A 12,048-nucleotide genomic window follows, 5' to 3' on the forward strand; every position below is an offset into this window, starting at 1 on the left:
GACGGGAGACCCCAGCAGACGCGGGCCCAGGGGACGGGAGACCCCAGCAGACGCGGGCCCAGCGGACGGGGGTGTGGGCCCCACTGGACGGGGAGGGCCCATCGGACGTGGCACCATCTCCACCGAACAGAGCAGCCCAGTGTCCCCGCAGGCTCTCCGCTGCGCATCGGGGACAACTCTTCTGCGGTTCCCAAGTCAGAGCTGAGGGAAAGCTGGCGCCACCGTCCCGCACGCCCACCTCACATGGCATCGGGTGCTGGAGAGCCGCTGCTCCGTGGGGCCGGGCAGCTCCCCCAGCAGCCATGTGCCAGCAGGTAGCCGGGAAGGGGCCGCAGCGCTGATTCCCCAGAAAGGCCCGAGGCCCGCCTCCCGCTCGCGCTCACCCGCCCGCAGGGACCCTGCCCCCCCACAGCGGCACCCTGACCAGGTGCTGAAGGAGCACCGCTAAGCACTCCAGAGAAACATTCTTATTGACAACAACTCCTCACACTTGACTGCAGATTAACGAGGAGATGCTCTCCATTCTTCATTTGCGCTCCCAACGCTGCAAGGCAAAACCACTGCTGGCTGAGAAAGGGGGAAACTGAGGCTCAGAGGGGCTAGCCGGGCGCCCTGCTGAGGCCCGTCAGCCAGGAAGCCCAGGGTCCGCGTCCAGGTGCGGGCCATCCATAGCACGGGGCACCAAAGGCGTCAGCTTCCCTCCATCTCATCGGTGATTCACGTGTAATGATCTCTCTAAATTACATTCACCTGGCATTCATAAAGGGGTCGCACTCTGTCTAACCCACAGTCCGAACGCGCACCGACGCGCAGGGGAAATCCCCCCACGGCGCCGGCTCTGCGGGACCGCAAGGCTGCAAGCCACCGGTCTGTCCAGCCTGCGGAGACGGCAGGAAATGATAAATACGTGTGAACAACTTCCTTTGTCTAGAACAGTTTCCAGAATGAATCACCCGATAACGGCCCATATTCTGTCGACTAGGACGGCGGTCCTCCCCGCCTGAGCAGAAGCCGGACACTTCTTTCTGGAGCCGTCCAGGCGGGCGCGGGCAGACCATGAGTGGCGCGGGCAGAGCGCCATCACACCAGCCAAGAGGCGCCCGGCCCGAAAGAAATCCTCAGTGAATGCCAAGTATCATTTTTAGCTGCAGCTTAACTCAGTGGAGGTTGAGGATCCGAATGCACGAGGGCATTGTTAACAGGGTCCCAACACTGAACCCCACGGCGCTGGGGGCTGGGCACTGGTCACCTCACTCGGAACTGTCGCCACCACTGCAAAGTGACCACCGTGTGGGCGTCTCGGCCAGTGGGGCACGAGTGGACCTGGGGGCCGCCCTCCCGGGGCTGCCGGGCCCACAAAGGGATGAGGCGAGGGGCCCGTGGGACGCCGAGGCCCAGGGACGCTGCCGCCAAACTATATAGTGTCAAGAAACAAAGAAAAATCCTACTTTGCAGAGAGCTGTATGCGTGGTATTTTTCATAGCGCTAATTTTATTCACAGACTTGATCTTAGAGGATTCTCTCAAGCAGGAAGTAAGGCCAAGACCCTCCACTCTGCACACCCGATTCCCATTGGGACTAAAGAGGACAGTTTTCTAGAAATTCACGCGGCAAAGCAACCTGGGCAGCAGTGCGGCGGGGACCCGGACGCCACGCTCAGGAGGGCGTGACACAGAGCAGGGCCGGCGGTCCCTGCACTGTCACCTGGCCGGGGACTCGGGAAGTCTACATACTGTTGGCGCGTGATGCTTACCTCTGCGCTTAAACGCGCCTTTAACTATCCAGCCTGAAAGAGCATCACTTTGCCTTTACGAGAGAACAAGACTACGTGTGCTCTGCCTGCAACGTTCCAGGCCCGTCAGAAAGGCCTCCTTGTGTGTATCTGTTATTTTCAAGTCACCGGCGACCAGTCTGCTCCATTCTGTCATGGACACTGTGACAGGTGCAAAGGCTGTATTTTGCACACTTCACACGTATCTGTCATTTCTAAGTACCAAGTGAAGTGCTGGGCACGTTCTTCCCGTTTCAACTTGGGCCATTATCTACTGTGAAACCGATTTCTAGAACTCAGTGTGCAGAACGTGCCCGGAGACCCGGACCCTTCCCGTCCAAACTCCCAGCGGTTCTCTTCTCTGCTGAAGAGACGATTTCAACCTACAGACCCGGGTGCGTGGGGCCTAAAGCCACATCCCCGCCACACATGCAGGAGTGAGACCCCAGCCGGAGCACCAGGGGGTGGGGTGGGGAGCGAAGAGACAGGGGACAGGGGTGCGGGGGGAGGGGGGAGCAAGTGGGGGTACAGGCATCACTGCCGCTCCACAGGGTTGCAGAAGCCTCTATCTAAACTGAATTCCTTTCCTGAATATTCTACACAATATTTCCGAACAGAATTAATCATTTTGGACAAAATCTGAATAACTGTGATGTTAATTACGAATTGCTATATAGGAGCCAGACAGACAAAATAACTGTTTTCGGTTAACATACGTAAATAAAAGGAATGTTAATTTCACCTTCTTCAAAAGCAACAATTAAAAACCTATGTTGAATTAAACAGCATTTTTCTCCTTGGCTCACCTCCCACTATTCTCTAAGATGGTCCTGGGGGCGCCTGGGGGGCTCAGTCGGTTGAGCATCTGACTTCGGCTCAGGTCATGATCTCATAGTTCGTGGGTTCGAGCCCCATTCGGGCTCTGTGCTGACAGCTCAGAGCCTGGAGCCTGCTTCAGAGTCTATGTGTCCCTCTCTGTCTGCCCCTCCCCTCTTCAAGCTCTCTGTCTCTGTCTCTCAGAAATAAATAAAAATGTTAAAAAAAATTTTTTTAATAAAAGACGGAGCCGTGGGTGGGGGCAGGACGCTCTCTGCCCCCGGGGCCGTGGCCCGAGGCCGCCACCCTCGCAAGCACATTGTCTCTTTTCTCCAAGGGTCTCAGGACAACAGCGCGGCCTAAGAAGCCCTCCCCCGGCTGGGGCTGGAGCGACTCCCTCGGAGCCGCACGCGGGTCTGTCTGGGTCTAGTGAAGCCTCAGGGGACGAAGATTCTCAAACAAAGTGATGAGTGAAATACAGATTAAGAAGCAGCCTAAAAAGTAAATTCAACTTCCCCTCATTTTTTAGTCTTTGGAGAAGGGCCCTGAAACTAGCACACCGAATAAACATTATTCAAACTTCTGCTCCTCAGAAGGGCAGCCCAGGTCTGTCCCTGCACCCTCCAGCCCCACTCAGTGCTCTCTGGCCCTGCTCGGCGCTCCCCAGCACCACTTGATGCTTCCGAGGCTCCCTAGGTGCTCCCTAGCCCTGCTTAGTGCTCCTGGGGCTCACTGGGTGCTCCCAGGGCCTGCTCAGCGCGGTCAAGGCTCACTGAGTGCTCCTCGGCCCCATTTGGTGCTCCTGAAGCTCACTGGGTGCTCCCTGGCCCCACTCGATGCTCCCTGGCCCTGCTCGGCGCTCCCGAGGCTCACTGGGTGCCCCCCAACCCCGCTCGGCACTCCCGAGGCTCACTGGGTGCTTCCCAGGCTCACTAGGTGCCCCCCGGCCCCGCTCAGCACTCCCCAAGCTCACTGGGTGCTCCCTGGCCCCACCTGGCGCTCCCCAGGCTCATTGAGTGCTCCCCAGCCCCGCTCGGTGCTCCCCAGGCTCACTGGGTGCCCCCCGGCCCCGCTCGATGCTCCCCAGGCTCACTGGGTGCTCCCAGGGCCTGCTCACTGCTCCCGAGGCTCATTGGGTGCCCCCGGCCCCGCTCAGTGCTCCCCAGGCCCACTGGGTGCTCCCCAGCCCCGATCGGTGCTCCCCAGTCTCACTGGGTGCCCCCCCGGCCCCGCTTGGCGCTCCCCAGGCCCACTGGATGCTCCCCGGCCCTGATTGGTGCTCCCCAGTCTCACTGGGTGCCCCCCGGCCCCGCTCGGCGCTCCCCAGGCCCACTGGGTGCTCCCCGGCCCCGCCTGGTGCTCCCGAGGCTCACTGGGTGCTCCCCGGCCCCGCTCAATGCTCCCCAGTCTCACTGGGTGCTCCTCGGCCCTGCTCGGTGCTCCCGGGGCTCTCGATCGTCTATGGACTCGGCAGCTTACCAGAAATGGCTGCGATTTAGCGGATGGAGCACATCAGGCCAGTACATCTTCATTTCTGGCATAAGGTCCTGTGCGTAAAAAAAAATAAATACATAAAAAGTCTGTGTAGGACCAAATAAGAGCTCAAAACCTACCAGGCAAAGGGGATCAACTAATACATTAGAAGAAATGACCTCTGCTAATTAATAATACTCAGGCGAGTGAAAGGATTCTGCCCCCACTCCACAGGAAGTGTTTCTGAAAATCTATACAAAAACAAAATCTGACTCATGGCAAAGTGCGCCTGAAAAGGCAAGCGCTGGCAGGTGAGGGTCAGGTGGCTGTGCCGCCATGGGAACACTACTGCTCAGCTCCGCGGAGGAGCGAGCCGTCAGCCGTGGGAAGACGTGGCGCAGCCTTCAAAGCCACGACTGAGTGGAGGAAGCCGATCTGAAACGGCTGGATGACTCCAATCCTGCAACAGTGGAACAGACGGAAGCCTGGAGCCGGAGGAAGGGGCAGCGGGGCCGGGGGAGGGAGGGGTGAGTAAGTGGAGAACAAGGGACTTTGGGGCAGTGGAACTAGGGACCCAGCGGCGGACGCACGTCACATCTGTCAGAACCCCCAAATCCACCTGACACCGGGTGCACCTGATGGGACTGTAAGCCTGAGTGGCAGGGACCAATGCCGTCAGGCGGGTCCAGCACAGAGCAAGGCGTCAACAACAGGAGCTGTGTGCGTGCCGGGGGGACAGACATGGGCACTCTGGTCTTTCTCCCTAATCTTTCTGCTTTAGGGTTCTGAAACTTCCCTAAAGAGTACATCTTCTGGTTAAGTGACAACACTGAACACAGGTTACGTGTGGGCTCGGCAGCCTGTGCCCCACCCCAGACCGTAGTTTCCCTACAAGGAACGGCGTTCAGGGTTACGTTCCGATTTCTACGAACCCGCTGCACCAGAATCCAAGGGAAACGGTGTGTAGAACTTGGGACGACTTCGCGGTCACGTCTGTGGCCGCCCCGCCCACCAGCCATGGCACCACCGATGCCCCTCCGCCCCGCTGCCCCACCCAGCCCCGGCTTCCCGGCAAGCGGCCTGCCTCGCGGTCTCCGGGTCCCCATCTTGCACCCCCCACTCCGGCTTCAGCCCCCACCAGCCCCGGTGGTGTGGGGGGCGGCCCACTCCCCTTAGGGACCGCCGCTAACCTGAGCCGTGTGCGACAGAGCAGGTCCGGGCCAGTCTGGACCTGAATGCTCCCCGCCTGGACCCCCGGGCCACTCAATCCACGGGGCATTTCCAGCCTTCCTTTGGTGAACCCCGTCGGCTCCTCCGGGGACCCCCATCACCTGGCCTCCCTGTGCCCGCCCTCTTCTGGCCCCTGCTTCACACACACACACCCCCCCCCCCCCCCCCCCCCCCCCCCCCCCCCCCCCCCCCCCCCCCCCCCCCCCCCCCCCCCCCCCCCCCCCCCGCCCCCCACACCTGCTGCCCACCCACAGCCGGGGCGGCTACTAGAAAAGACACACGGGCTCCTTCCCTCTGCGGTCTGAATGCTCTGGGCACTCAGTGCCGTCACAGCGCCGGTGAACTGTCACTCTGCGTGCAGGTCACAGGACGCTAGTCAGGAAGGAGCCTGACCTGAGACCAGGAAGGGGAAGGATGTCTAAGAACAAGCCGTCGCCAGGCTTTGGGGCACACTAGTAACTCTTATAGGTGGTCCTCAGACTCCCCGGCCTCCAGGCTCAGCCCCTGAAGGTCCTCACAGGAAGGAAGGAGGCGAACAGGAGACCCACTACACTAGAGCAGTCACTTTAGAGCTAACTGCCTTGCCTTTTGGGGGGCCATGTGTTCCTGGGAGGGACCCTAGTTCTGGCCAATCCTGAGGATGCTGCCCCCATGTTTTCAGGGAGGGCCCTGTAAACCCAGCACTGGTTTCCGAGGGATGCCTGATCACACCCCCGGGGGTGCTCGTGCAGCGGCCGTGCCGGAAAGGCCCATCCCTGCCCCCCTGCCCGCAGCCAGAAAGGGCCGGCCTGGTCCCCTGCCAGAGCCAGAGCTGTGCAGAAATGCCAACTCCTGCAATCTGACCAGGCGTCACGGGGGTCCTACGGGCAGGCAGGGGATAGCCAGGGCCGGGTCACTTCACGCAGTTCACGGGGAGCAGCGTGGGCCCAGCGCAGAGGAGACGAGGTAGTTTGTATTTAGCTTGGGGGATTGTTCGGGCATCAGGAAACACGGAAAAAAGTGCCAAGGGTTCAATCCTGGTGGCTGAGGCTCGTGAGTCCTCATTTTAAAACATGACCTTGAGGGGACGCTTGCAGAGAAGAGAGTGAACTGAGTCCGTCCTCCACTGCAGCGACACGACTGGAGTCCGTACCTTAATCTCTTGGAAGCTGAAGTGCCAGGATCCGTTACACTCTGCTGCTTTGTCAGGCCTCGAGGGTAAAATGAGAACAACAGAAATTAGTCTCCGTCAAGATGGGTTCCAAAAGGCAGGAGGAAACACTTCCTTCAGGGTCTGCAAAGAGCAAAGGCAGAGAAACCTCACGCCGTGTGAGTCACTGAACAAAGACGCTCAGTCACGGCTGCGCAAAGGACCAGGAGAAAGGCAAACAGGAAGCGAATCACACAGGCCGGCAGGGGGAGCTCCGGAGTCGGGCTGGGTTCCAAGGGCCCTGGGCCAGTCTGCACTCCACACCGCCCGCCAGCCCGACTTCCTAAACCAGCAAGCAGGGTACCCGCCCACTTCCCCTTGTCTGCCTAATTCTGGACACGTCAACTCCCGCCTTCGGCTGAGCTGAGTTCCCAAGGCCACCACACCGACTGTCCCACCCCTGACGCGTCTCCAGGGTCAACAGGCTGGCCCAGCACCCCGAAATCTGTGCGGCCCCCCTGAAAGTGAGAGCAGCGCTGTGCACGGTCCTTCCGGCCCCAGACAGAGCAGCGGGAACATCAGCAGGACCCAAGAAGGCCCAGGTCCCGGAGACGAGTGTCGGGGTCCCTGGTGGGTCTGGGGCGGAGGAGGGGCAGAGCCGGGGTCCCACGCCCCAGTTCAATTTGCTTCCTACAGAACCCCGCTCCCGAGGAGCAGGCACGTGCCAGCACAGCCCACCTGCCGTGGGAGCAGCGGGACAAGGCACCCCTGGATGGGGCAGAGCTACGCACACAGTTAAGCACCACGAGCGCACAAGTGAGGGGAGAACAAGCGAATGGAATGCAGGCAAGACCAGAAAAATGGATTCAGGTACGGGGACACGCGCCCGGTGTAGACCCATGGAATAAACAAGGGTGATACCCGGGTACTTATTTTTGTTTATCTCCTCATTGCCCCCAAAGAAGGAGAAAATGAGAAAATTACATCCAGTCGTCCCCAAACGGGCCCAGAGTTCCTAAATGCGTATTTGAGCCAGATTGTTACTGTTCTATCAAGACAGTATTGCCCAAAGACTGAAGATTCTATAAATAAGGATTTGTTCCATCGAACAAACTAACAAGACTCCCAAATATAATTACCTGGACGAGCCCCAAGCTACCTGCAGGCCGGCTAGCTTCTTTTTCCTGTTAAATTTTCTTAATGTTTATTTGTTTTTGAGACAGAGACAGAGCACAAGCGGGGGAGGGGCAGAGAGAGAGGGAGACACAGAATCGGAAGCAGCTCCAGGCTCTGAGCGGTCAGCACAGAGCCCAACGTGGGGCTCGAACCCACGAACTGTGAGATCATGACCTGAGCAGAAGTTGGGCACTTAACCGACTGAGCCCCCAGGCGCCCCTTCCTGTTTAAATGTAAATCAGGCTAAGGGCTTGCCATAGTCCGTGTATGGTCCAGTAGTCCGGAGGGTCTGGGCAGTCCTTTCCAACTTCCTGCAGAGGGAAGACATGAGAAAATAGAGGAAATAATCTCCATTTCACTGTTTACCTAAATACATGTAGCAACTTTCCCCTTCTTTGACTCACATCACCAGTCAGAGCGCAAGACCCACCCACACCAGACGATTCCGACCCTGCCCTCCAGGGGGCGCTGTCCCATCTGAAGAGGGGACACCTCTTCAATCCATCAAGTGACAGAATTAAAAACTGACTTTTACTTTGCTTTAAAAAAAATGTGTTCTCAAATTAAGTCAATCTGATAGAAACACTCTTATTTGCCCATAATTTTCTTATCATATAGCCACATTGTTTAGGTAAAGTGGAGTTTTTCCGAAACAGCCAACCATCAAGAAATATACTGGCTATCAGACCAGACGAGACAGGACTGCCCGACATTGGCAGAGAAAAAACCAAAGTAACGTGGGTGTGGCGGTCTAGTGAGGAACAGGTGACGCACCACGCCAATTTTCAAGCCTCTCCTCTCGGGGTCCCCTAAGCGGGGAGCCAGCTTCTGTCCCGGGGTGCTCTGGAAATTAGGGAGGCTCTGGTCTAGGAGACTGGCGTGTGGCGGGCACGAAGGGTGGCATGTGGAGGGCAGGAGGGGAGGACAACCCAGCGCAGGGTCAGAGCATGGGGTGTAAACCTCACCTCCCCCAACTCCCCAGTTTCAGCCCCCAGGGACCTGGTGGGTAGAGAGTAGAGCCAGGGCGGCGTGTGGCTCTTCTGCCCCCAGAGGAGCCTCCAACGGGGGCCCTGGGGCCCAGCGACAGCTCTTGATCATTGTCAGCAAGTAATGGTCCGCCCCAGGTCCCCAGCACGTGCCTGAGGCCCATGGCAAGCGCCAAAGGGGACCATGGAGAGACACCCCTGTCACTCACGTGGGGAAGGAGCCCGCGGAAGATACTTGGACCAGAGTAATGGGACCCTGGTCCTGGCCACCTGGCATTGAAATTAATTCCCTAACGATGACATTTCTCTAGTTGATTTTTTTAAATCTCATTTCTAAAGCCTCAAGGGAGGAAAGCACTTCCCTACATATTTACTGTCAGAGCCCGGGACCACACCCACGTTTGGTGACATAAATGCCTCACCCGCCAAAGGACCTTTTTCCCTGCCCCGCAGGCAAAGCTTCCGGTCCCTAAGAGAGGAGCGGTCCACACTCAGCCCCTCCCCTGGAACGTGGGCAGAGCTCCGAGCTGGTCCCAGGCAGCCCCTTCTCCCACCCAGCACTCCCCTACCCGAGCCCGGGAACAGCACCAGAGCTGGAAGGACACGGTGAGGTGTGACGGTCAGAAAAGTAAAACCAGAGAGAGCGCCCCGGAGAGGAGGCGACAGACCACTGGAAATGGCACACCAGCTCACGAGGAAATGTGCAAGTGACTCTGCAGGGGGCTTCGAGGAGGACGGAGAGCTCACCTTGCACACCGTCACAGGCCAGTGGTGAACCATGATGAGCTTTTTCCACTCGTGGTTGCCCCTGTTGAAAGATGAGGAACGTACTTTTCAACAAGCGTTTTAAAGTTAAAGAAAAATCAGTTCATCTATACCCATTCTTGCCGCTGTTCATTCAACACAGAGTGCCTGTGACAGGCCAGGCATCACTGCGCGAGAGACGAGTCCCCGGGGACTCCTGTGGGGCGTAGGCATGGCCGTGAGCAGGGGACCAAGTCCCGCACCCTGGGAGCACACATGCCCCTGCGGGAGCCGGTGACCGCCGCAGCCCAGAGGACACCGGGGTGCCCTGTGCTCGTGAGTGATAAAGAAAATAGGGGCACTCGGGGGGCTCAGCCAGTTGAGCGTCCAACTCTTGGTTTCCGCTCAGGTCATGATATCACATTTCCTGAGTTCAGGCCCGTGTCCAGGTCTGTGCTAACAGTGTAGTCGCTCCTTGGGATTCTTTCTCTCCCTCTCTCTCTGCCCCTCCCCTGCTCATGTGAGCATTGTTTGTCTCTCAAAATAAACAAATGTTAAAAAAAAACAAAAAAGACAGTAAGCATGGAAGAGAAAAGGCTGTCAGCAGTGGGGAGGGGAGCTGAAATTTTAGACCAGGAAGCAAGGATGGCCTGCGGGGGAGGGGGAGGGGCCGACAGGTGCCTTCCTCCTAAGGCTGGTGGAGAAACAACCAGCAGCCGCATGCGTGAAACGGGTAAGGGCCCCAAAGCTGCATTTTTTCTATAGTGCACTTGGCAAAAGACCATAACCCGAGCCAGCACCGGCTGCCTGAGCCCTGCCTCCCACCCCCCGGCCCCCCCACCTCGTAAGAAGGTGCAGCTGTTTGACCCCATGATGCTCCTTCAGCCAGTCTAGGGCATGGTGGCCAGCCGCATGACCCACACGCCTCAGGTGGGTCCAGGAGTTCATCCACACTGGGAACCCGCCTGTGTGTGGGCGGCCCGGGGGCCACGAGGCCGAAGCAGGCGGGACAGCGGGCGAGAATGCTCCATGGGCAGGGCACTCATGCAGACACTGGGCTCAGGATAAATGACATTTGGAGGAACGATGCAGGGGTGCCCGACGGCTCAGTCGGGTGAGTGACATCTCCCATCTGGACATGAGCCGGCGGCTGGTGCTAACCAGTGCACCACACCGCCTCTCCACTGGTGCACTCCTCCCTGACGGCAAAAGCTAATCGATTAATTACCACAGCTCTTTTTCAAAAAATAGGCTTTCAGCAGTGGTTTTTAATTAAAAAGTGAAACCCACCTGTTCCCATACCTACTCTATAAGTATGGAAGCCTTTATTAACGAGATCATTACCCTAAATAAATAGAAGAAAACACTGAAATCTGGTACTCAAAATTCGGTTTCCTCTACAAAAGCAGGAGAATCCTTTGCAAGGCAGCCTATTGACCCCTGGCTGGCGGGCGGCGGCCACACTGAATGGGAAGGAGGAAGGGGGCCCTGGGGGGCTCACTCAGTTAAGCATCTGATTTCAGCTCAGGTCATGATCTCCCTGTTCCTGAGCTCGAGCCCCGCGTTGGACTCTGTGCTGACAGCTCAGAGCCTGGAGCCTGCTTGGGATTCTGTGTCTCCCTCTCTGCCCCTCCCCTGCTCATGCTCTGTCTCTCTCAAAAATAAATATTTAAGAAAGAAAAGAAAAGGAGGAAGGGAAGGGAGAGGGATGAAGAGACAGCTATAAGAAACCTAAAAAGAGGAACCACCACCATTTCCCAGATATTACTGGAATCTAACCTAAACGTGCGCGTCAACAATCTCGGAGTGGGCGAGAGCACCGACGTGCAGCTCCTGCCTGCACCTGCACCCGCACGGGCCGCGACCCCGACCCCACGCCCCGGGGCTGAGACCCGCACCACTGACTCCCAGCCATCCCGGGGGCTCACCTCCTCCTGGGCCTGCGCGCGCCGCCCACGCAGCACAGCGCCAGGCACAAGGCGCACAGGAGCAGGCTGCGAGGGGCTGCAGGCTTCATCCTGCCCGAATCCGGGGGGCGCACACAACGTCCGGCGCCGGGCCCTGCGTCTCCCTGAAAATGGACAGAATTCCTGAAGCCCACCTCTGACTGGCTGGCGGCCGAGTCCGCCGTCCCGAGTGGGCCCCCAGCCCGCCGTCCGACGTAGGCCTCGGTCCCCGAGTCCGCCGTCCCGAGTGGGCCCCCAGGCCGCCGACTCCAGCCCGGGGAGCCGCCTCACCTGTGTCCCCCAGCCGCACACGCGTCCCTGGCAGGGCTGCCCCGCGACCCCCGCCGCCACTTCGCGAGGGGCTCAGCCTAGCCGGGAGCTGCGCCTTTCCGCCTCTGGGCGGCTGACCCTGGACACGCCCCGTAGACGGGCACGCCCCCGGCCAGGCGACACGCCCCTTAACGCCCCCGCGTCCGGATACGCCCCCGTGTGTGGGCACGCCCCCGGCCCGGCAGACACGCCCCCTGGCGCCTAGCCGCCGGGACATGCCTCGGTGGACTGACAGGTCCCCAGTCTTGGCTGCTCGCTCTTCTCCCGCTCAGTCTCCTCGCGGAGGAGGCTTCCTCTTCGGCCTGGCTGCCGTTCCGGACGTGTGTCCCCTCCTGTCCCGCACCGTGTAGTCGACTTTAAAGCCCACCCTATGTGGGCTGTTTGAATAAAATATGTGCGTGATTATTCCGTGATGTCTGTTTCTCCCTCCGCCCCAACCCCTTCAGG

At 58.9% G+C, this 12,048-nt stretch overlaps 1 protein-coding gene across 1 annotated transcript in view; it reads right to left on the bottom strand.

Moving 5' to 3' along the window:
* Positions 1 to 11,702, bottom strand: part of RNASET2 (ribonuclease T2) — an 18,025-nt gene extending 6,323 nt beyond the window's left edge. The window contains exons 1-6 of the mRNA XM_029944701.1: positions 11,563 to 11,702; positions 11,254 to 11,396; positions 9,329 to 9,389; positions 7,851 to 7,906; positions 6,423 to 6,480; positions 4,067 to 4,134 (exon numbers count right to left, since the gene is read on the bottom strand). Coding sequence (XP_029800561.1) covers positions 4,067 to 4,134; positions 6,423 to 6,480; positions 7,851 to 7,906; positions 9,329 to 9,389; positions 11,254 to 11,342 — 332 coding nt within the window. The 5' untranslated portion in view covers positions 11,343 to 11,396; positions 11,563 to 11,702. The remainder of the gene's footprint in view (positions 1 to 4,066; positions 4,135 to 6,422; positions 6,481 to 7,850; positions 7,907 to 9,328; positions 9,390 to 11,253; positions 11,397 to 11,562) is intronic.
* Between the last annotated feature and the right edge of the window lie 346 nt (positions 11,703 to 12,048).

The sequence above is a fragment of the Suricata suricatta genome, chromosome 7 (assembly GCF_006229205.1).
Source record: "Suricata suricatta isolate VVHF042 chromosome 7, meerkat_22Aug2017_6uvM2_HiC, whole genome shotgun sequence".
Classification (NCBI taxonomy): domain Eukaryota; kingdom Metazoa; phylum Chordata; class Mammalia; order Carnivora; family Herpestidae; genus Suricata; species Suricata suricatta.